The 23,898-nt window shown below is 42.5% G+C and overlaps 1 protein-coding gene across 1 annotated transcript in view; it reads right to left on the bottom strand.

Annotated features, from left to right (window-relative positions):
* Positions 1-6,154: 6,154 nt before the first annotated feature.
* Positions 6,155-23,898, bottom strand: part of sft2d1 (SFT2 domain containing 1) — a 143,113-nt gene continuing 125,369 nt past the window's right edge. The window contains exons 7-8 of the mRNA XM_070889664.1: positions 10,345-10,374; positions 6,155-6,705 (exon numbers count right to left, since the gene is read on the bottom strand). Coding sequence (XP_070745765.1) covers positions 6,666-6,705; positions 10,345-10,374 — 70 coding nt within the window. The 3' untranslated portion in view covers positions 6,155-6,665. The remainder of the gene's footprint in view (positions 6,706-10,344; positions 10,375-23,898) is intronic.

Consider the following 23,898-nt stretch of genomic DNA (forward strand, 5'->3'; position numbering starts at 1 on the left):
GTAAAAAGTTTATGTATTGATTCTATACATAAAACAAATGCACTGTGGATGGCCTTTGATACCTGCACATGTTGTATGAATAGGCACATTGTCTTGTTACATGTGGGTGTTTACTTTCCCTACTACTTCTCACTGGGAAACCAAGATGTATTGTTAGGACTTTTATGTTTTCCTTTTACTCAAATCAAACTGCAGAATGTCTACAGCATTATAGCAATATGTAAAGACAGATTTTCACATTCTCACCTTGACTTTGCTGGGTGAACACAATAAAGCTAACTGCAGCTAGAAATTTATTACACGTTCTATGGGCATAGACATTTAATACTTTTTTCTGTGTACAATGAGTCTATTCAAATAAGAACTTTTATTTTTGCTGCTGTCTCTCCATTGGAAAACATATAATCACATTAGTCACTGTGACCAGATAGATTGACAAACAGTTCATCCCACAAGGAATTTGGAAGAATACAGTTCTGCATTCCTCCACTGGTTTTATAGTTTTATGGCTGTCTCAACAGAAAACTCTCTGGACCCTTCTGTAGGTGGTATAGGCTACAAGCCAACTTGTGGTGTATTTGTTAGGATCTATCTGAAATACAGGGAAACCTCAAAAATACTCACAATTTTTATTTTCAAATCACTATTCAATTCTTATATCATAAACTAATAAATACAAAACAGTTCATTTTATTAAACAGTCCCTATAAAGGGCACTATTGGCTCCCCCGATGACTCAGTTAATTTGTCCAGTGAGTTGCTGAATCATAAAGACAAGGGAGGCCCCAAGAAAGGTTTGATTCCTGGTCTGTGCTGAGACAGCCAATCTCACTAGTGTGAGCAGGGGGGTTAGGGAGGGGAACATTGACCAGGGTTTCTAGTCACTATTCAGCGATCTTTGCTGGGAGTACACATATGTCGATGCCGGTTGAGAATAGGATCGGACTTTCCTGTGCTGCCCACGTGATTGAACAGCTTATCGTCACCCACCATCAGGGTTCATAGATAAATAAAGGAAACCTGGGCAAGGTATGGAAAGTGACCAGCGCTTGTGAAACCATAACCCATCAAGGAATTAATGTCTTTAAGAGGGGAGGGTAGAAAATTGGCAAGAAATATAAGGAGCACTATTTACATGAAAAAGTGGTAATCTTTTCATGTATTTACAAACAGATGCTGCAATGAAACACACTGATGTTGAATAGTGTGATCATGAAATCGGCCAGGGAGAAATATTTAAGAATATTTTATGAGATGCTATCAGTGTTCATTTGAGAGTGCAGAGGTTATAAGAAATACTTAGCATGGAGTAAGAAGAATGAGGTTATTTATTTATCTATGAACCCTGTATGGGGCAATCCAGTGCATATAATTTACTTTCAGCAGTTCCACTTAAGAGGCTTTTAAAGAAGACTGAAGCTCATGGAAATTAGCTAGCTAGATTGAAAACTTAATTCCTCATTTGAATGACAAGTTGGCCAAGCAGGTTTCAATTTGTAATAAATCTATCAGTACAATACATTTTTTGAAGAAGTCTTTGTTATAGAGGTCTTCGGAATGACCTTGTCAGCCTGCCTATCTGAAGTACAGGCCTTAGATACAAAAAAAATCGACAAAATAAAGATTAGCTAACACTAGGCAAAGTAGGGTGAAGGGGAGGCAAGACAATTAGCATCAAAACCCAACAAAATATTCTCCTGGCTGACAGTGTATTGGTTCCACACAAGCTGGCTAATTAGAGCTTAACATTGTCATGTATTTCACCATCTTGCAATGACAATAGTTATGTAACTGTAACTCAGGCACACTGTACCTGTACCCTTCAAATGCACACCCAGACCACAGGGGGTGAGCTTGCAGGAAACACTCCTCACCTGGGTTTCCAGGTATAAAAGGGGAGGTCCCACCCAGGGTCAGCACTCCTTGGTCCTGGGAATAAAGTAAAGGTCACAGAGTGACCGTGTCTGATATATACATGTCTCGTGAGTTTGTAACAAGGTGCAGAGACACTACAAACATGGGTATACTGGAAATGATTTTCTCCCCCTCCAAAACTTAAAAAAATATACCAGTGGTAAAGACTAATGTGATTTATATAACAGCTTATCATTCCCATCTGGAGTACTGCGTTCAGTCTGGGCACGACCTCAGGAAGGTTATATTGGCCTTGGAGGGAGTGCAGATTCACCAGAATGATACCAGGAGTTAAATGATGACAGATTCCATAAACTTGGCTGGTAGTCCCTTGAGTATAGATGATTGAGGGGGTGATCTAATTGAGGTGTTTCAAATTATAAAAGAATTTGATAGGGTAGATACAGAGAAACTATTTCACTGGTGGGGCAGGGAATCCAGAACAGGACATAATCTTAAAATTAGAGCCAGGCCATTTAGGAGTGAAATCAGGGAGCTCTTCTTCACACAAAGGGTAGTGGAAATCTGGAACTCTCTTCCCCTAAAACATTATGGATGCTGGGTCAATTGAAGTGTTCAAGACTGAGATCAATAGATATGTTAGCTACACGTATCAAGGCACATGGATAAAAGGCAGCTAAATGGGGTTGAGGTACAGATCACCCATGATCTAATAGAAAGGGCAGAATAGCCTACTCTTGTTCCTATGTGCCCGATGACACAGCTTAAAGCACTTCACGTAAATTACTTTTTTTTTTGCAGTGGCTATTGTAGACAAACATGGCAACCAATTTGTGCATAGCAAAATCCAACAAACAGCAATGAGATGAGATGAATGGCCAGTTCATCTATTTTTAGTGATGCTGATTGAGGAATAACCTGCGCAAGTACCCATTGACTCCACTGAATTCTCTTCAAACATCCTCCTGCTCTGATTGCAGACATTCAGTCTCCCAGCTCCAATTGCAGGCCTCTTTACTGCCCCCTAGCCATGATCACAGGCTTCACTTTCCCCCCCAATGCCCCCCGAACCCTGATCACAGGCCTAGCCCCCCTCCTCAATCACAGGCCTTACCGCCACCTCCCCCCCCCCCCCCAACTGCGATCACAGGCCTAGCTCCCCCTCTCCCACCCCAGAACCAATCGCAAGCCTCGCCTCCCCCCACAGCACAGTCCCGATCACCGGCCTCGCCTCCTCCTCCCACTCCCCACCCCGCTTGCAGTCCTCACATCTTCCACCCCCACCCCGTTCGCAAGCCTCGCCAAGACTGGCAGTACTTCCGCATCTCTAGCCTTGCTAAGTTCTTCGGCCTCACTCGCACCCTCCCCTAAATATTGGAGCCACTGTGTATGAAACTGCTATGAAGTCCTGACAAATTACCAGACTCCATATGATAAAATGGACAGATACAAAGGATTTTGACCAATCAGGGCAAGGAATGCTTGATGAGGATTCAGCAGAGTCAATGGGCAGCTCCAAGGCCAGAAAATTTATATTTTTTTTGTTACACGCAAGTCACTTTTGTAAAGTTCCTCTGAAAAGGAAGTATTAAGGGGCTTAGCAGCTTTGAAAGTGGATAAGTCCCCAGGCCCGGATGAAATGTATCTCAGGCTGTTAAGAGAAGCAAGAGAGGAAATAGCAGAGGCTCTGACCATCATTTTCCAATCCTTTTTAGCTACAAGTGCAGTGCCAGAGGACTGGAGGACTGCTAATGTTGTACCTTTGTTTAAAAAGAGAGAAAGGGATAGACTGAGTAATTACCGGCCAGTCAGCCTAACCTCAGTGGTGGGAAAATTATTGGAATAAATCCTGAGACAAGATAAATCTTCATTTGGAAAGACATGGATTAATCAAGGACAGTCAGCATAGATTTGTTAAGGGAAGGTCATGTCTGACTAACTTGATTGAATTTTGAGGAGAGGTAACCAGGAGGGTCAATGAGGGCAGTGCATTTGATGTAGTGAATATGGATTTTAGCAAAGCTTTTGATAAGGTCCCACATGGCGGACTGGTCATGAAAGTAAAAGCCCGCGGGATCTAGGGCAAAGTGGCAAGTTGGATCCAAAATTGGCTCTGAGGCAGGAAGCAAAAGGTAATGGTTGACAGGTGTTTTTATGACTGGAAGGCTATATCTAGTGGGGTTCTGCAAGGCTCAGTGCTGGGTCCCTTGTTTCTTGTGGTTTATATCAATGACTTGGACTTAAATGTTGGGGGTATGATTCAGAAGTTTGCAGATGACACTAAAATAGGCTGTGTGGTTGATAAAGAAGAAGTAAGTTGCGGACTGCACGAAGATATCAATGAACTGGTCAGGTGGGCAGAGCAGTGGCAAATGGAATTCAATCTGGATAAGTGTGAGGTAATGCATTTGGGGAGGTCTAACAAGGCAAGGGAATACACATTAAATGGTACGACACTGAAAAGTGTAGAAGAACAAAGGAACTTTGGAGTGCAGGTCCACAGATCCCTGAAGGTAGCAGGCCAGGTAGATAAGGTGGTTAAGAAGGCTTATGGAATACTTGCCTTTGTAAGTTGAGGCATGGAATACAAGAGCAAGGAAGTTATGCTTGAACTGTATAAAACACTGGTTAGGCCACAGCTGGAGTACTGTGTGCAGTTCTGATCACCACATTACAGAAAAGATGTAATTGCACTGGAAAGGGTGCCGAGGAGATTTACAAGAACCTTGCCTGGACTGGAGAATTTTGGCTATGAGGAAAGATTGGCGATGCTGGGTCTGTTTTCTTTGGAACAGAGGAGGTCGAGGGGAGACCTGATCGAAGTGTATAAAATTATGAGAGGCTTGGATAGAGTGGATAGGAAGAACCAGTTTCCCTTGGCAGAGGGGTCAACAACCAGGGGGCATAGATTTAAAGTAACTTGGAGGAGGATTAGAGGAGATATGAGGGGAAACGTCTTCACCCAGAGGGTTGTGGTGGTCTGGAACTCACTACCTGAAAAGGTGGTAGAGGCAGAAACCCTCACCACATTTAAAAGATACTTGGATTTGCATTTAAAGTGCTGTAAATTTCAGGGCTGTGGACCAAGAGCTGGAGAGTGGGATTTGGCTGGATAGCTCTTGGTTGGCCGGCGCGGACATGATGGGCCAAAATGGCCTTCCATGCTGTAAATTTCTATGATTCTATAATTCCATGAAATGTAACAAAAACCACTTGAGTTTCCAATGAGGAAAATCTAGTGTCACAACCAGAAATATTGCTCCCTCAATATCTAGGCTGCTGAGCCTGGAACCACTGTTCATCCTTCATCCCTCCCTCCTCCCACCGACTCTAAAGTTGTAAAGAGGACAGATGGAGAGACTTGCGGAGATGAAAAAGTGGCCATGAACTGAGCAAACGCATATAAACTAATGCCAGGGATTGGCAGGAAGCAGGTGAAAGCTTTCGTCAGGTGAAGAGATGTAAGGAAACTGGGAATACGTATAAAGCACAGGATGTAAGTGGCTTGGGGCGTACCAAGGAGCCCCTGATCACATCACTGCACTATGTGCAGGAGAAAGGTGAGCAATTTGAAGGTTAGTATAAATACAGAGCCCATTACACTCCCACTTTTACATAACCTCAATATTTCCACATTTTAAATGTTGATATCTGACACTGGACAGGCACTCTTTGCTTCTGACAAAACTGAAAACAAAATATTTCATAACGACAGACTTTCATTTATATAGCGCCTTTCACGACCACCGGACATCTCAAAGTGCTTTACAGCCAATGAAGTACTTTTGGAGTGTAGTCACTGTTGTAATGGGACATGCAGCAGCCAACTTGCGCACAGCAAATTCCCACAAACAGCAATGTGATGATGACCAGATATGTTTTTTTAATGTTGATTGAGGGATAAATATTGGCCAGGACACCGGGATAACTCCCCTGCTCTTCCTCGAAATAGTGCCATGCGATCTTTTATGTCCACCTTGGTTTAATGTCTAATCCGAAAGATGACACCTCCAACAGTGCAGCACTCCCTCAGCACTGCACTGGAGTGTCAGCCTAGATTTATGTGCTCAAGTTCCTGGAGTGGGGCTTGAACTCACAACCTTCTGACTCAGAGGTGAGTGTGCAATTAATAGCTTTTTCACAAATGGGGTCCCAAAGAAAATGGGATCTTAATGTCACTGCAATAATTGCATGTCATTTTCTTTGCAATATAATTACATTAGAACACTTTGCAGACTCTCCGGGTTCCAGGAAATAGGCAAATACAAATAAAATAAGCTTTTTACTAAATAGAGAGTTTTTATTTGAGTGAAATGGTGGCTCAATTTTATATACAAGCTTTTGTGTTTAGTATAAGGCAATATTAACTATAAGGTAGTACACCATTTCAGTCTTTGCTAAATAAATGCCGATTACATTTATATTAGCTTTGCACTTTGAAATTCGTAAGCAAAATTCATTCATCACACCAGCACTGCAAATAAACACAGGTAATGTAAATACACTGGAATGATGTCAAACATGAAATAATTACATAAAAAGATGAAAATTCCTTGAATAAGGATGAAGGCCTGATTCTTTGGAACAGCATATAATCAGTAACATGTGCAATAGACACTTTAAAAACAAATTCAAATTACATCATTTTTATGTAATATATCAAAATAAACAAATGCATAGTATTTAGGAGTCATCCAAGTAACAAAATATGCCATTGGCAGTTCTTTCCGTGGCCACAAGCAACCTTCTGAAAGTGTCTGAGACTTGAGTATTTTTACTTCCCCCTGGATTTATCCTACACAGGAAGTACAGCACTTTATGACAGCATCCCTAAAAGATGACAAAAAAGAATTAGGAAATAAAGAAAGAATTTGCATTTATATAGTGCCTTTCACAACCTCAGCAAGTCCCAAAGTGCTCTGCAGTCATTTAAGTACTTTTCAAGTGTAGTCACTATTGCAATACAGCACAACAAACATGATACATGAACAATAAATGAACTGTAGCCAAAATAAATAAACGAACAGAATTGGGCCACACAACTAGATGTGTGTGTGTTCCTCTCGACTCGGAGCAAATCATTAGGAGAGTCTATACAAGTTCCATAATTATGCACCACATTTGGATTGTGAGGACCTATATTAACAAGTCTCTTAAAAAAGGAATGGAAATATATATATGTAAACATGTCAGCAAAGCTACTCTGACCTTTTGTGAGCTGTCCCATAAACTGCATCATCGGAGCAATTCAGCAAGAGGGCAGAGACTGGAAATGGTAGGCTTCCAGGCTAAAATTATTTGCTACAAAAGGTTTTGACATGGTTTGTACAGCACATTTTTTTCCTCAGAGAAATATGGAAGGAGTATTTAGAGCAGAAAGTAGCATTTCGCTCTCTGCCTTTCCTTTCCTTTTAAGGAAAGTTCAAAAATAGAAATGGAACTTGGTAAACAGAGCACCTATCAAAAAAATTTTTTTAATTAACTTCAAAAGTACATGAAAGCTAGTAAAAAAGTTGACAACGGTGCTATATTGGACCCGTGGCGATAACTGCTGAGAAAAATCAAACAGAAATACACAAATAGTGCCTTTTGGATTGAAAGATTTTTGGGATATTTTATTTTCCTTATTTCCAGACAGATGTTTAACTATTAAACTCAACCAAACTCAACACCCATTGTAAAGATTCACACGACGAAAGTCTACTTGGGTAAGATTTTGGCGGGCTGCTGTTGGTGCCTACTGAATCAGGACTGCAGCAGAGTGATTCCTTTCAGGACAGAAGGCACAAGGGAGGAAAACTGAAAAAAAACTGAACTAGCACACATTTTGTTCAAGTAAACACAGCTTTGAGAGTTGTCAGATGTTAGCAGCAGAGAGGGTCATGTTCAATGGAAGGGTTGAGTTTTGAAACTGGCCAGAGACAAGATTTGGTGTCAATTTGCATAACTGAAGATACTTGGAAACTCAGAATGCACCAAAAGATATTCAATATGGTAGTTTCTTCTCTAATTTGTAAGGTTGTAATGATTTTGGGTGACATTACCTGTATTAAATGAATAAAAGAAAATGAAAAAATGTGAGGATGATTTGTTTGAAACACAAACCTTTATTACTAAAGACAGCTATAATACAGATGTTGATAGTGCTGAGACCCTAACAAAGCCTATTTACTTATTGTAGTAGGCTGTGATGGATTAAATCAAAATGGATTACATTTTGCTTACATTTGCAAAACACCGTATTACATCAGCATCAACTCCCGTCTCTCTCTAAACTCCCTGTTCTAATTCCTCCCATCTTTGGCTTCCATCCATCTTAGTGCTGAAATGCTTCATCCAAGATCATAATTCACATCCTCGGTGATGGTGCTACATCATCCTTTTTTGACCTTTTCAATGTGGCTGACCATACCATCCTCCAATGCATCCAGTCATCTAGCACCATGGGACTGCCCTTCTGAAGTTTCATTCTTACCTACCTGAATGCATCCAGTTCATTTCCAGCAATGGCATCATTTTCCTCCCATGCAGCATCACATCTGGAGTTCTCCCAAGGATGTATTCTTCATCCTTTCTCTTCCCTTATCTACATATTGCCCCCAACAACATAATCTGCTGACATAAGGCCAGCTTTCACAGATACACTGATAATCTTGCCACCACTTCTAACATCATAAGCTAAATCACTCCGAATGAACGCTTCTCTATGTTAAATTCAGCATTAACAATGTCATTTTTTAATCCCAACAACAGCAAGCTTGGCTCAGATGACAAGTGCTGATTCTGGCGCCTAAACATCCTTGAGTTTTTTTTTCCCGGTCTACCTTTGATCAAAAGTGATAAGATAAACAGTTGCTGTTCTGGTTGTGACTGTGGCCTAAGCTTTCAATACACCCAACATCAGAAAAGCCAGACTGTCAAGTCAGATAAAAGCAAAATCTGCATCTGCAGTTTTTCCTGTTGTATCCAAATTCATTCAGCAATATAAACAGGATCTGACTCCATTACTCAAAATGGTTCAGTGTTATAAATGAGAGATAAGATTACCTCTGGAACCCCAAGAGGCATCCTCTTACCACGTATAGCCTGACCATTACAGTCTGCTAGATTTTATTTTACCTTTGGGCTGACTGATTTTAACAGGGAAAGTTCTCACCTCATTTTCAGAGTGGTGGAGCAGGCTACCCTAGCCTTTGCTCTCAATATAAATACTGGAGGGATGTTTTCACTCAATTTAGAAAGAATCCAAATTACAAATCTCTATGCTGTGAGGTATCAGCAGAAAATATTTTCTGTTCTATTGCATGATGACACATTTGCCAGAAGACTCTAGTTCATGAAAGCGCAGGCAATAATTTTCAGCGTTATACTTCCAAATTAGAATGTTTTTACATGACTGACTTAAAAATAAATGACAGGATAGTTTTCACCCTGAACTGATATCAGCAAGTGATACTTTCAATGAGCATCATCAGCAGGAAGTAGCAGAGCTACATGTCACAGGGCACAGCTGTTGTTCACTAGCGTCATGGAAACATAGAAAATTGTGCTTATTAAAACAAGAGTGGTAGAAAATGAACACTTGTATTTTGGGCACTCAGTGCCAGCAATATAGAATCGAAGGTCGTATTTAGCATAAATTAGGTAAAAAGCTGCTTGTTCTCTATCCCAACAATGTTCTTTAAGCCCAAACTCTACAAAGCACTCCATACTGCACCAGCAAGACATTTTTCTTTCTCACACAAGGTTAAGTTTAATTCAGTAAAAAAAAAAGGAGTGGCTTATTGTTATGCCCACCTGGAATTTGATAGATTTTTACATAGAGCTAACAGGTAGAGGACCCTTTGATAATATACTAGAAGTAAACCCAAGTCCCAGAAAGTGCAATGAGGTATCCCAATCTCCCACTCATTTCTCCTTTTACTTAATGTAATTTTTGCATGCTAACAATGTATCCACTATCCTGAGTGCGGGATACCACACCATTTAAACTATGAAGAAACAGGCCAGTACCGGCATTTCTTTTAAAACTGGCCGTTTCCCCTGGCTGGGGAGTCTAGACCCAGGGGTCATAGTCTCAGGATAAGGAGTTGGCCATTTAAGACAGAGCTGAGGAGAAATTTCTTCATTTAGAGGGCTGTGAATCTTTGGAATTCTCTACCCAAGAGGGCTGGGGATTCTCAGTCGTTGAGTATTGTCAAGATGGAGTTCGATAGATTTTTGGGCACTAAGAGAATCAAGGGATATGGGGTTAGTGCAGGAAAGTGGATTGATTTAGATCAACCATGATGTTATTGAATGGTGGAGCAGGCTCGAGGATCGTATGGCCTACTCCTATTCCTATTTCTTATGTTTTTAAAAACAGTGAATCAGTTAAATGCTGTAATAATAAAGCACATACTCGGAACTGCTCGCAGACACATACATATATAGCTATGTTTAAAAGCATAGAATTTTTCAAAGTCTCACCTTGCAAAGGGAATGTATGACAGACTGTACCTGAAAAGGGAATTGGAAAAAAAGTCAGAAATCTGACCAAGCTCTGATCAAAATCTACTTTTAATGGATTGTCACAAAATAGGAAAGGGACCTGCTTCTTATATCACCTTAGGATCTCATGCAGTTGTTTTAATAAGTGTATATCATTTGTTTTAAATGGGATGAACATATGATGCACAATACTTCAAAGAGTTTTGTACCTCAAATCAATTCAATTAAGAAACCAAATAAAAATTACCACTGCAGTACAAAAACACTATGCCTCATGAGAACTTAATGGTTCAGAGTAGTTCCGCCAATTTAGACTGCAAAGGAAATGCACCATTGCAACTGTGTTGTTTCGTTTGGGAGTCATTTGTATGAACTCATTTAATACATGTGCACCTCTATTATATCCGGCTTCAGTACTGCACGATAAAGATGCACAGATAGTGTTGTGACATATTACTGAACGCTCCATGTAAAGGATGCTGTGTTGGTTGGAGGACAGAAAGGGGAAAATCCTCATTAAAGAACAATTGAGCTGCAATTAGTAAACAGTTGAGTTACTATACATGATACAAGATTGTTTCAGGTAGGTCAACCAGTTTGTATCATCATGAAAATGTTAAGTTAGCAGCTTAACATAAAACTATTACCAAAACATTTTAGGGTCTCACTAGACAGTATGAATAATCTCAGGGTGGCCTTGGAGCCTTTGGTACCAGACGTCACAAGATTCAGGCACTAAGCTGGTGTTACCATTGTGAAGTTACTTTTTTTTTTAAACCATTACCCCTGTTCCTTTTCCATATCCTCTTTCTTAAAGTAGTGATTTATTGCAGTTCCACAGGTGCTGGTCACCTTCAGGTTCCTCATTTACGTGGCCATTCTTTCTGTGTGGGCCTAGACTACAAATGTCAGTGGGCTATTTGACCACAGCCAAACCCTTTTTTCATGCTTGGCCTCTAGATATGTACTTCCAGCAAAGTAGGGGTTTGTAAACAATAGCAAGAATCCTTGCTTATCTTCCTCTGCCATACCCAGGGAGGAAGTGGAGGACAATTCTAGTGCCCCATCGACCACCCCAGTGGAGATCAGTTAATTCAACATAGATAAGCAATCAATCGGATATTTTCTTCAGCTGTACATTAACCACCACGGTCTACGGAGCGTCCTCCTCTGTTTCGGATGCCCCCAATAGTTTGTCACCATCCTCCACGACGAGATGCAGGCCATGATCCTTACCAACGGATCCATTACAGACCCAATCCACATCCGGACCGGGGTCAAACAGGGCTGCGTCATCGCCCCAACCCTCTTCTCAATCTTTCTCGCTGCCATGCTCCTACAAATCCCCTGGGAGGACAGGCGCACCAACATCAGCATCCTCGTCCAGGCTAACATCCCCAGCATTGAAGCACTGACCACACTTGATCAGCTCCGCTGGGCAGGCCACACAGTTCGCATGCCAGACATGAGACTCCCAAAGTAAGCGCTCTACTCGGAACTCCTTCACGGCAAATGAGCCAAAGGTGGGCAGTGGAAACGTTACAAGGACACCCTCAAAGCCTCCCTGATTAAAGAGCAACATCCCCACTGACACCTGAGAGTCCCTGGCCAAAGACCGCCCTAAGTGGAGGAAGCACATCTGGGAGGGCGCTGAGCACCTCGAGTCTCGTTGCCGAGAGTATGCAGAAATCAAGCGCAGGCAGTGGAAAGAGTGTGCAGCAAACCAGTCCCATGCACCCCTTCCCTCAACGACTGTCTGCCCCACCTGTGACAGAGACTGTGGTTCTCGTATTGGACTGTACAGCCACCTAAGAACTCATGTTAAGAGTAGAAGCAAGTCTTCCTCGATTTCGAGCAACTGCTGATGATGTTAATCAACCCTGGGGGAGCTGTGAATTTACTTTCTACTGGCTGAATCTGCTGAGCACAGCATCAGCTTGAATACAGTAAATTTGGTAGCAAATGTATCAACTAAAAAAGATTGCAGAAATGCCATGTCAAGTTGTTGACCAAATGCATATGCAATGCTCCTATTTATTTTCTGGAAACATGTTTGAACTTAAAAGTTTGATTTGTGACTGACCTCTAGCATCTTGACTGTTTGAAATTCCATTACTATTTGGTGGTAAATAGGCCTATGACAAATGAGTTAATTGTGCTAAACAGACTTTCAAAAGGCATTTGAGAGAGTTCCACATGAAAGGCTATTAATTAAGCTGAAAGATGTGAGAATTGAGAATAAATCTTTGGTATGGATAATAAATTAACAGAAGGGTAGAAACCAATAGGGGCTGACTAGAATAATTTAATTGGTGACTGGAGGACAACCTTGCCCTAGGATTGATGTTACTAATTTACATCAAAGACTTCAAATCAGAAAACCAATGTAAATTTCCAGATGGTCCAAGCTCGGAACGGCAGTGGAATCTAAAGGAGCAGTCGAGAAATTAAGAGTTGGACAAAATATATAAGTAGGCAGAACAATGGCAAACAGGCAAAAAGTACTGCATATAACAAAATAATAAATGGGTAACACATAAACTCCATGAATGATGTTGGAATGGCAAAGAAATAAAATAACTTGCATTTATATATTGCCTTTCATAACCTCAGGATATCGCAAAGCACTTCACAGCCAATTAATTACTTTTTAAAACGTATTCACTTATTATTAAAGCAAATATGGCAGGCAATTTGCACACAGTATGGCTAACAAACAGAAAATTTGATAATGAACAGTTAATTTGTTTTGACCGAGACATAATGTTGGTCAGGATACCAGGAGACTTCCCTTGCACTTCTTTGAATACAACCACGGATCTTTTATGTCCATCTAATTAGGCAGCAAGAATCTCAGCTTAATATCTCATTCGAAAACATCAACTCCAACTATGCAGCACTCCCTTCAGTACTGTACTGGAGCGTCAGTCTAGATTATGTGCTCATGCGCTGCAGTGGGGCTTCAAAGAAAGAAATAACTTGCATTTATACAGCACTTTTCATAACCTCAGGATATCCCAAAGCACTTACAGCCAATGAAGTACTTTTGAAGTGTTATGACTTCTGTAATGTAGAAAACACACCGGCCAAATTGTGCAGAGCAAGATCCCACAAACAGCATTGAAAAGAATGACCAGATCTTCAGTTTTTAGGTGTTGTTTGAGGGGAAAATGTTAGCCAGGAAACAAGGAAAAATTCCCTGCTTTTCTTCAAATAGTGCCATGGATTTTTTGTCCACCCAAGAGGACAGACAGGGCCTCGGTTTAATGATTCATGCGAAAAATGACACCTCAGACATACCACTACTCAAATATCAGCTTAGATTATGTGCTGAAGTCTCCAGAGTGGGACTTGAACCCACAACCCTCTGACTCAGAGGCGAGTATACTACCACTGAGCCAAGGCTGACGTAAAGAAGTTGACTCAGGTCCCACATGCATGCTGATGACACCCAGCTCAACCTCATTACCACATCTCAACTCCTCCATTGCCTCTTTGTTGTCAGACTGCTTGTCCGACATCCAGTACTGGATGAGGTGCAAACTCCTTCAATTAAACATTTTTGGCAACCACCACAAACTCTGTTCCCTTTCAACCGATGCTAGACCCTTCCCTGGCCCGTGGCTCAAGCTGAACAAGACTGTTCGCTACCTTGACATCCTATCTGACTCCGAGCTGAGCTCCCATATATGCTCCATCACAAAGACAATTTACTTTCATCTCCATAACTTTTCCCATCTCCATCCCTGCCTCGACATATCTGCTGCTGAAACCCTTATCCATGCTTTTGTTACCTCCAGACTCGACAATTCCAATGCAGGACTCTCATCTTCCACCCTCAATATACTTGAGCTCATCCAAAACATTGCAGCCTAATGTGCACCAAGTGTCACTCATCCATCGCCCCATGTGCTCGCTAACCTATATTGGTTCCCATTCCACCAACGCTTCAATTTTAACATTTTCATCCTGGTGTTCAAATCCCTTCATGGCCTCACATTTCCCTATATCTGTAACCTCCTCTATCCCTACAACACTCCAAGAACTTGATGTTCCTCCAACTCTGGCCTCTTGTGCATCCTCCACTCCCTTCGCCCTATCATCGAAGGCCATGACTTCAGCTGTCTAGACTCTAAGCTCTGGAATTCCCTCTCTAAACCTCTCGATGACTCTCTCTCGTCCTTTAAGACACTCCTTAAAACCGCTCTCTTTAACCAAGCTTTTACTCACCCATCCCAATATCTTGATTTTTGGCTGTCGATTGTTTTGCCCGATTAAGCTCCTGTGAAGCATCTTGGAACTTTTTTTTACATTAAGGTGCTATATAAATGCAAGTTGTTGTTGAAAAAGACCTAGGAGTCTTAGGAGACTCGATCCTCAAATTTCCAACTAATGCAAAGCCAATGAAAGCAGCAAAAGAAAAGCAATTATATAACAAAAACAGAGTACAAGTCAGAGGAAGTCATAATCAAACTATATAAACACACTGGTCTGACTTCACCTTCAGTATTGCGTCCAGTTCTGGTCACCAAGACACAAGGCAGACACTCAAGTGTTGGAGACAGCACAAAAATAGACACGAGGCTGATCAATTGTGTTAGAAGTTGGAGTTACGATGAAAGGCTACAAAAACAGGCGTGGGCACAATGGGCCGAAATGGCCGCCTTCTGTGCTGTAAATTTCTATGATTCTAAACTAGCCTTGAATGGAGGTAACTTTTCAGCCTTGAATGGAGGTACAGTATCTGAGAAGTGATCTTATAGAGACACAAGACTGGCAATGATATGAAAATGTAAATCCAAAACAAAAAGCTAAAATTAACTTGGGAGTAGGACAGGTCACATGTTCAAATTAGGACAGATAGCAGAAATGTTCTTCACACGAATAGTGATTAATACATAGAATGGATTTCCAGATAGAGTAGTGGAGGCAAAATCCTGGTTTCATTTAAGGAACAAATTAGATGCTACAATGGCAGGACTTTATAGTCTTTCTGGATGGATGAATTAAAATGGACCAAATTACTTTCCTAATCTGTAATGTTGCCAATATTTTCTGTACATAGCCAATTCAACAGTTTAATACCGATGTCCCTTTTTTTGTTATGCACTTTAACTTCCATTTAGTCAGTGTTTGCCACTGTTTCCCAGTTTCATTTCAAAGAGAACTAATTCTGCAGTTAGTTAGACTTTTAGTGTACTAATGTTTATGGACACAGCCTGCAGCCAACTGCATTCATTTAAATAAAATACAAGTTCACTTTGTTTACAAGTGATTGTTACAATAGCTTCCCTATCCACATTGTTCCCACCACAGGCATTCCACTGATAAAAATTTGGAATGAACGGCTGCTTGTACAAACATTATAAAATCCAACTCTTGCTGGTGGCCCCTGCTTTTGCATTCATAGTGTTACAGGTGGTTGCCACAACAATCTTTGAAATGTAGCAATGATTCACGCTGCAGTGCAGCAAAAAGTCAGAGACAGACACTGGCTTCCAGACAGCTATTACAAGTGCAAGAGATAAAGTCAAAAGGAGTAAAGACATTTCGCTAACTATGGCTGCCGAGAGGAGTTTCCCCACATAAAGGAAGCTTAGCAGATTAAGGGGCGATCTAATTGAGATGTTTAAAATAATAAAATGATTCAATAGGGTAGGTACAGAAAAACTATTTCCATTGTGGGGGAATCCAAATTAGAGCTTTCGGAGTGAAATCAGGAAGCTTGTTTTCACAAAGAATAATAGAAACATGGAATTCCCTTCCCAAGACCGGATTCTGGGTCAATTGAAATTTTCAAGATTGAAATTGTCAGATTCTTTTAGGTTAAGGTACAAATCAGCTATCATCTAATTGAATGGCAGAATGGGCTTGAGAAGCTGAATGGTCTACTCCTGTTCCTATTTATTCAAAAAAGGAGACACAAGAAAGAATGACACATCTCAGAAAAATCTCGTATCTTTAGCAGCACTGTGAGGTAAATGTATCAGCTTTACTGTTGCAACAGCCGGTAAAGGCTGCAGCCTTCAGAAGCCTCAAGGACCCACCTAGAAAGGTAGCCTTTGTTACCACATCCGAATTTGTCAGTTTGTAGCATATAAACACTGCCTCTGGATACAATCACTTTCTTTTCGGAGTGGTTTTATACATCCAGCCATTCATCATCCAGAATGCCTGTGGTGGGAACAATGTGGACAACTTAAAAAAAAGTGAATACAGCCAGTTGTATGCTCCATCCATATATATTGGTGCAGTGGCTCACCAATTTGAACAGGTTAGTGATGCAGGCGTCAGATCACTGTCCTGCATAGATCTTCCCTAGTCTAATGGCCAGAAAATAAAGTCGTGGTATTTGACTTTCAAACAACTCTATACATGTAAGATTGTGCATATGTGGTTATTTGCTTGTTGCTCAGGTGTTGTGGATATCTGCTGGGCAATATAAATAAGGCTACTAGCAGCCAGCCCATCACAGAATTGTTTCTTCTTGGTGCTATCGTAATATAAATGCAGCATCATTTTGTTTTATCATAACAGGTTGTGGCTAGAGGCAACTGTAACTGGAAAAAATATCCAATGAATTTGTTGCTGATGTTTGCTGGGAGTACTTTTATCTTCAATGAACAGCTTCATGGTAATTACATTCTCTGGGAAAGTGTTCCATGGGTAAGGCAACAACAATGTACATTTATATAGCGCCTTTAACAGCCTGTCCTCACCGCAAAGCACTGCTCCCCAGTCATCAAGATCCACGGCGCGGCCCTGGACACCGTGGACCACTTCCCATATGTCGGGAGCCTCTTATCAACAAGAGCAAGCATCGACGGCGAGATCAAACACTGCCTCAAGTGCGCCAGTGCAGCCTTCGGTCGCCTGAGGAAAAGAGTGTTTGAAGAACAGGCCCTCAAAACTGCCACCAAGCTCACTGTCTACAGGGCTGTAGTAATACATGCTCTCCTGTATGGCTCAGAGACATGGACCATGTACAGGAGACACCTCAAGTTGCTGGAGAAATATCACCAACAATGCCTCCGCAAGATCCTACAAATCCCCTGGGAGGACAAGCGCACCAACATCAGCATCCTCGTCCAGGTTAACATCCCCAGCATTGAAGCACTGACCACACTCGATCAGCTCCGCTGGTCAGGCCACATTGTCCACATGCCAGACACGAGACTCCCAAAGCAAGTGCTCTACTCGGAGCTCCTTCACGGCAAACGAGCCAAAGGTGGGCAGCGGAAACGCTACAAGGACACCCTCAAAGCCTCCCTGATATAGTGCGACATCCCCAGACAGCTGGGAGACCCTAGCCCAAGACTGCCCTAAGTGGAGGGAGTGCATCTGAGAGACCGCTGAGCACCACGAGTCTCAACGCCGAGAGCATGCAGAAACCAAGCGCAGGCAGCGGAAAGAGTGTGCGGCAAACCAGTCCCAACCACTCCTTCCCTCAACGACTATCTGTCTCACCTGTGACAGAGTCTATGGCTCTCGTATTAGATTGTTTAGCCACCAAAGAACTCAGTTCAGGAGTGGTAGCAAGTCTTCCTCGATTCCGAGGGACTGCCTATGATGATGATGATGATGATGATTTACATAGTAAAATATCCCAAGGTGCTTCACAGGGGGCAAGCAGTGCATGAAGATTATAGCAGTGTGTGAAATTTTTGGATCGATTCAAAATGTAACAGTGAGGCTGTAGCAGCTCTTATATTTCTATCAAGTACAAAGGTTTGGTGAAGTGCCAGTAATTTGTGGTGTGGATCCAGTAATAATTCTTTGGAGCACTGACTACTTTTGTGGAGAATAGAATTTGGCATGAACTAAACCACTCACCATGTCCACCAATTTCATGGCTTTAGACTGTACTAACTATTGAGTTAAGAAACAGTCACTGATTAACCATATGACATTGGTTGCACCTTCATTCTACCCTTTTGGTTATCCCTGATAATATTACCACTGGAACATTGTAACCCTGATTAATACTACAATTTCCTGCTGCTTCTTTTACTTCTCAAAATAGTTATCAACCTGCTCTGCTTCAGCTACTGGCTGACAGCAGACAGCAGTTGCTATCTTGTTGTCCTTATGGTTATTCAGATTGTTTTGGTCATCTCCCTTTAGGCCACAATATCTTGCCTTACCAATACACATCTCATTCATCTAGCTTCACCTACCTATCTTTTTAGAACATTCTTATATTCTTAGCTAATTTCCCCCCTCTGCTCCAAGGGATGTACAATTCCTACAATGCCAATCACTCCAGAGTACCTCAGTCATGTGGCGATTCTTCATATGAGCCCAGTGAGTTCTGAAAAGTTATTTTACCATGGGGAAATCACAGCCAAACCTATCCCGTCTCATCCAAACGCTCTCACATAGCAGGGATCACTAGATTGCATTAGTAAGTGGGGAACCTGACAGATATTTCCTACACTACCCAATTGTAGTGTTTCACCCACCCTTGACTCCTCTGTCCTTGCAAACTACTGCCCCATGTCCAACCTCCCTTTCCTCTCCAAAGTCCTTGAATGTGCTGTCGCCTCCCAAACCCGTTCCCATCGTTCCAGAAGTCATAGAAACATAGAAAATAGGTGCAGGAGCAGGCCATTTGGCCCCTCAAGCCTGCACCGCCATTCAATATGATCATGGCTGATCATGCAACTTCAGTACTCCTGCCTTCTCTCCATACCTCCTGATCCCCTTAGCCGTAAAGGCCACATCTAACTCCCTCTTGAATAGATCCAACAAACTGGACTCAACAACTTTCTGTGGTAGAGAATTCCACAGGTTCACCACTCTGGGTGAAAAATTTTCTCCTCATCTCGGTCCTATATGTCTTACCGCTTATCCTTAGACTGTGACCCCTGGTTCTGGACTTCCCCAACATTCTTCCTGCATCTAACCTGTCCAGTCCTGTCATAATTTTATATGTTTCTATGAGATCCCCTCTCATTCTTCTAAATTGCAGTGAATATAAGCCTAGTCGATCCAGTCTTTCCTCATATGTCAGTCCTGCCATCCTGGGAATTAGTCTGGTGAACCTTCGCTGCATTCCCTCAATAGCAAGCACTTCCTTTCTCAGATTAAGAGACCAAAACTGCACACAATACTCAAGGTGTGGTCTCACCAAGGCCCTGTACAACTGCAGTAAGACCTCCCTGCTCCTATACTCAAATCCTCTCGCTATGAAGGCAGCCTGCCATTTGTTTTCTTTACTGCCTGCTGTACCTACATGCCTACCTTCAGTGACTGATGTACCATGACACCCAGGTCTCGTTGCACCTCCCCTCTTACTAGTTGTCACCATTCAGATAATATTCTGCCTTCCTGTTTTTGCCACCAAAGTGGATAACCTCACAATTATCCATATTATACTGCATCTGCCATACATTTGCCAATTCACCTAACCTGTCCAAGTCACACTGCAGCCTCTTAGCATCCTCCTCACAGCTCACACTGCCACCCAGGCAAGAGTCATCTGCAAACTTGGAGATATTACATTCAATTCCTTCATCTAAATCATTAATGTATACTGTAAATAGCTGGGGTCCCAGCACTGAACCTTGCGGCACCCCACTAGTCACTGCCTGCCATTCTGAAAAGGACCCGTTTATTCCCACTCTTTGCTTCTTGTCTGCCAACCAGTTCTCTATCTACGTCAAAACATTATCCCCAATCCCATGTGCCTTAATTTTGCACACTAATCTCTTGTGGGACCTTGTCAAAAGCCTTTTGAAAGTCCAAATACACCACATCCACTGGTTCTCCCTGATCCACTCTACTAGTTACATCCTCAAAAAACTCTAGATTTGTCAAGCATGATTTTCCTTTCGTAAATCCATGCTGACTTGGACCGATCCTGTCACTGCTTTCCAAATGCACTGCTATTTCATCTTTAATAATTAATTCCAGCATTTTCCCCACCACCGATGTCAGGCTAACCGGTCTACAATTCCCTGTTTTCTCTCTCCCTCCTTTTTTTAAAAAAAAAAAGTGGGGTTACATTAGCTATCCTCCAGTCCACAGGTACTGATCCAGAGTCCATGGAATGTTGGAAAATGACCACCAATGCATCTACTATTTCTAGTGCCACTTCCTTAAGTACTCTGGGATGCAGACTATCAGGCCCTGGAGATTTATCGGCCTTCAGTCCCATCAGTTTCCCTAACACCATTTCCTGACTAATAAGGATTTCCCTCAGTTCCTCGTTCTCGCTGGACCCTCGGTCCCCTAGTATTTTCGGGAGGTTATTCGTGTCTTCCTTAGTGAAGACAGAACCAAAGTATTTGTTCAATTGGTCTGCCATTTCCTTGTTCCCCATTATGAATTCACCTGATTCTGACTGCAAGGGACCTACATTAGTCTTCACTAATCTTTTTCTCTTCACATATCTATAGAAGCTTTTGCAGTCAGTTTTTATGTTCCCTGCAAGCTTCCTCTCATACTCTATTTTCCCCCTCCTAATTAAACCCTTTGTCCTCCTCTGCTGAATTCTAAATTTCTCCCAGACTTCAGGTTTGCTGCTTTTTCTGGCCAATTTATATGCCTCTTCCTTGGATTTAACACTATCCCTAATTTCCCTTGTTAGCCACGGTTGAGCCACCTTTCATGTTTTATTTTAACGCCAGACAGGGATGTACAATAGTTGTAATTCATCCATATGATCTTTAAATGTCTGCCATTGCCTATCCACCTTTGTAAACCCTTTAAGTATTATTCGCCAGTCGATCCTAGCCAAATCACATCTCAAATCATCGAAGTTTCCTTTTTTTAAGTTCAGGACCCTAGTCTCTGAATTAACTGTGCCGTTCTCCATCTTAAATGAAGAATTCTACCATATTATGGTCATTCTTTCCCAAGGGGCCACGCACGACCAGATTGCTAATTAATCCTCTCTCGTTGCATAAGACCCAGTCTGGGATGGCCTGCTCTCTAGTTGGTTCCTCGACATATTGGTCTAGAAAACCATCCCTTATACACTCCAGGAAATCCTCCTCCACAGTATTGCTACCAGTTTGGTTAGCCCAATCAATATGTAGGTTAAAGTCACCCATGATAGCTGTACCTTTATTGCACGCGTCCCTAATTTCCTGTTTGATGCCATCCCCAACCTCCCTACTACTGTTTGGTGGTCTGTACACAACTCCCACTGTTTTCTGCCCTTTGGTGTTCGCAGCTCTACCCATATAGATTCCACATCATCCAAGCTAGTGTCCTTTCTTACCATTGCGTTAACCTCCTCTTTAACCAGCAACGCTCCTTTTCCTTCCTGAATATTGAATACGCCTGGATTTTGAGTTCCCAGCCTTGGTTACCCCGGAGCCATGTCTCTGCAATCCCAATTACATCATATCTGTTAACAGCTATCTGCGCAGTTAATTCGTCCACCTTATTACGAATGTTCCTAGCATTGAGACTCAGAGCCTTCAGGCTTGTTTTTTTTAAAACACACTTTGTCCTTTTAGAATTTTGTTGTAATGTGGCCCTTTTTGATTTTTGCCCTCGATTTCTCTGCCCTCCACTCTTGCTTTTCTCCTTCCTACCTTTTGCTTCTGCCCCCCTTTTTACTTCCCTCTGCCTCCCTGCATAAGTTCCCATCCCCTTGCCATATTAGTTTAACCCCTCCCCAACAGCACTAGCAAACACTCCACCTAGGACATAGATTCCGGTCCTGCCCAGGTGCAGACAGTCCGGTTTGTACTAGTCCCACCTCCCCAGAAACGTTTCCAATGCCCCAGGAATTTGAATCCCTCCTCCTTGCACCATTCCTTAAGCCACATATTCATCTGAAGTATCCTGCAATTCCTACTCTGACTAGAACGTGGCACTGGTAGCAATCCTGAGATTACTACCTTTGAGGTCCTCCTTTTTAATTTAACTCCTAGCTCCCTAAATTCAGCTTGTAAGACCTCATCCCGTTTTTACCTATATCGTTGGTACCTATATGCACCACGACAGCTGGCTGTTCCCCCTCCCCCTCCAGAATGCGCTGCAGCCGCTCCGAGATATCCTTGATCCTTGCACCAGGGAGGAAACATACCATCCTGGAGTCTTGTTTACGGTTGCAGAATCGCCTATTTGTTCCTCTTACAATAGAATCTCCTATCACTCTCGCTCTCCCACTCTTTTTCCTGCCCTCCTGTTCAGCAGAGCCACCCATGGTGCCATGAACTTGGCGGCTGCTGCTGCCTTCCCCTGATGAGTCATCTCCCCCAACAGTACCCAAAACGGTGTATCTGTTTTGGAGGGAGATGACCACAGGGGACCCCTGCACTCACTCCCTTCCACTGCTCTGCCTGATGGTCACCCATTCTCTATCTGCCTGAGTAACCTTTATCTGTAATGTGACCAACTCACTAAACGTGCTATTCATGACATCCTCGGCATCGCGGATGCTCCAGTGCCGCAATGCGGTCTCTGTCAGGAGCTGCATCTGGACACAGTTATGCACACATAGTAGTCAGAGACACTGGGAGCGTCCATGCTTGAATTCCTCCAATGAGGTTTCTGCCCCTGCCAGAATACTGAAACACCCTTATCAAAGTCACAAATGACATCCTATGTGATGGTGACTGTGCTAAACAATCCCTCCTTGACCTGTCTGCAGCCTTTGACATGGTTCACCATACCATCCTCCTCCAATGCTTCTCCAGTCATCCAGTTGGGTGAGACAGCACTCGTCTGGTTTCATTCTTATCTATCCAGTCGTAGCCAGAGAATCTCCTGCAATGACTTCTCTTCCTGCTCCTGCACCATTACCTCTGGAGTCCCCCAACAATCTATCCTTGGCCCCCTCCTATTTCTCATCTACATGCTGTCCCCTGGACAACATCATCCGAAAACACAATGTCAGGTTCCACACGTACGCTGATGACATCCAGCTCTACTTCAGCATTGCCTCTCTCGACCCCGCCACTTTCCCTCATTTGTCACACTGCTTGGCCAACATCCAGTACTGGATGAGCAGGAATTTCTAACTAAATCTTGGAAAGACTGAAGCCATTGTCTTTGTTTCCAGCCCAAACTCCGTTTCCTACCCACCGACTCCATCCCTCTCCCTGGCAACTGTCTGAGATTGAACCAGACTGTTTGCAACCTAGGTATCGTATTTGACGCAGAGACGAGCTTCCGACCACAAATCCATACAGCGCCAAGACCGCCTACTTGCACCTCCATAACATCACCCGACTCCGCCCCTGCCTCAGCTCATCTGCTGCTGAAACCCGCATCCATGCCTTTGTTACTTGACTATTCCAACACACTGCTGGCAGGTTTCCCTTCTTCCACCCTCTATAAACTTGAACACATCCAAAACTCTGCTGCCTGTATCCTAGCTTGCACCAAGTCCCGTTCATTATTCTGGTGCTCGTTGACCTACACTAGCTCCTGGTCCGCCAATGCCTCAATTTTAAAATTCTCATCCTTGTTTTTAATTCTGGCCTCTTGCGCATTGCTGATTTTAATCGCTCCACCATTGGTGGCCGTGCCTTCAGCTGCCTAGGCTCTAAGCTCTAGAAATTCCTCCATCAA

Source organism: Pristiophorus japonicus, chromosome 9 (assembly GCF_044704955.1).
Source record: "Pristiophorus japonicus isolate sPriJap1 chromosome 9, sPriJap1.hap1, whole genome shotgun sequence".
NCBI lineage: Eukaryota > Metazoa > Chordata > Chondrichthyes > Pristiophoridae > Pristiophorus > Pristiophorus japonicus.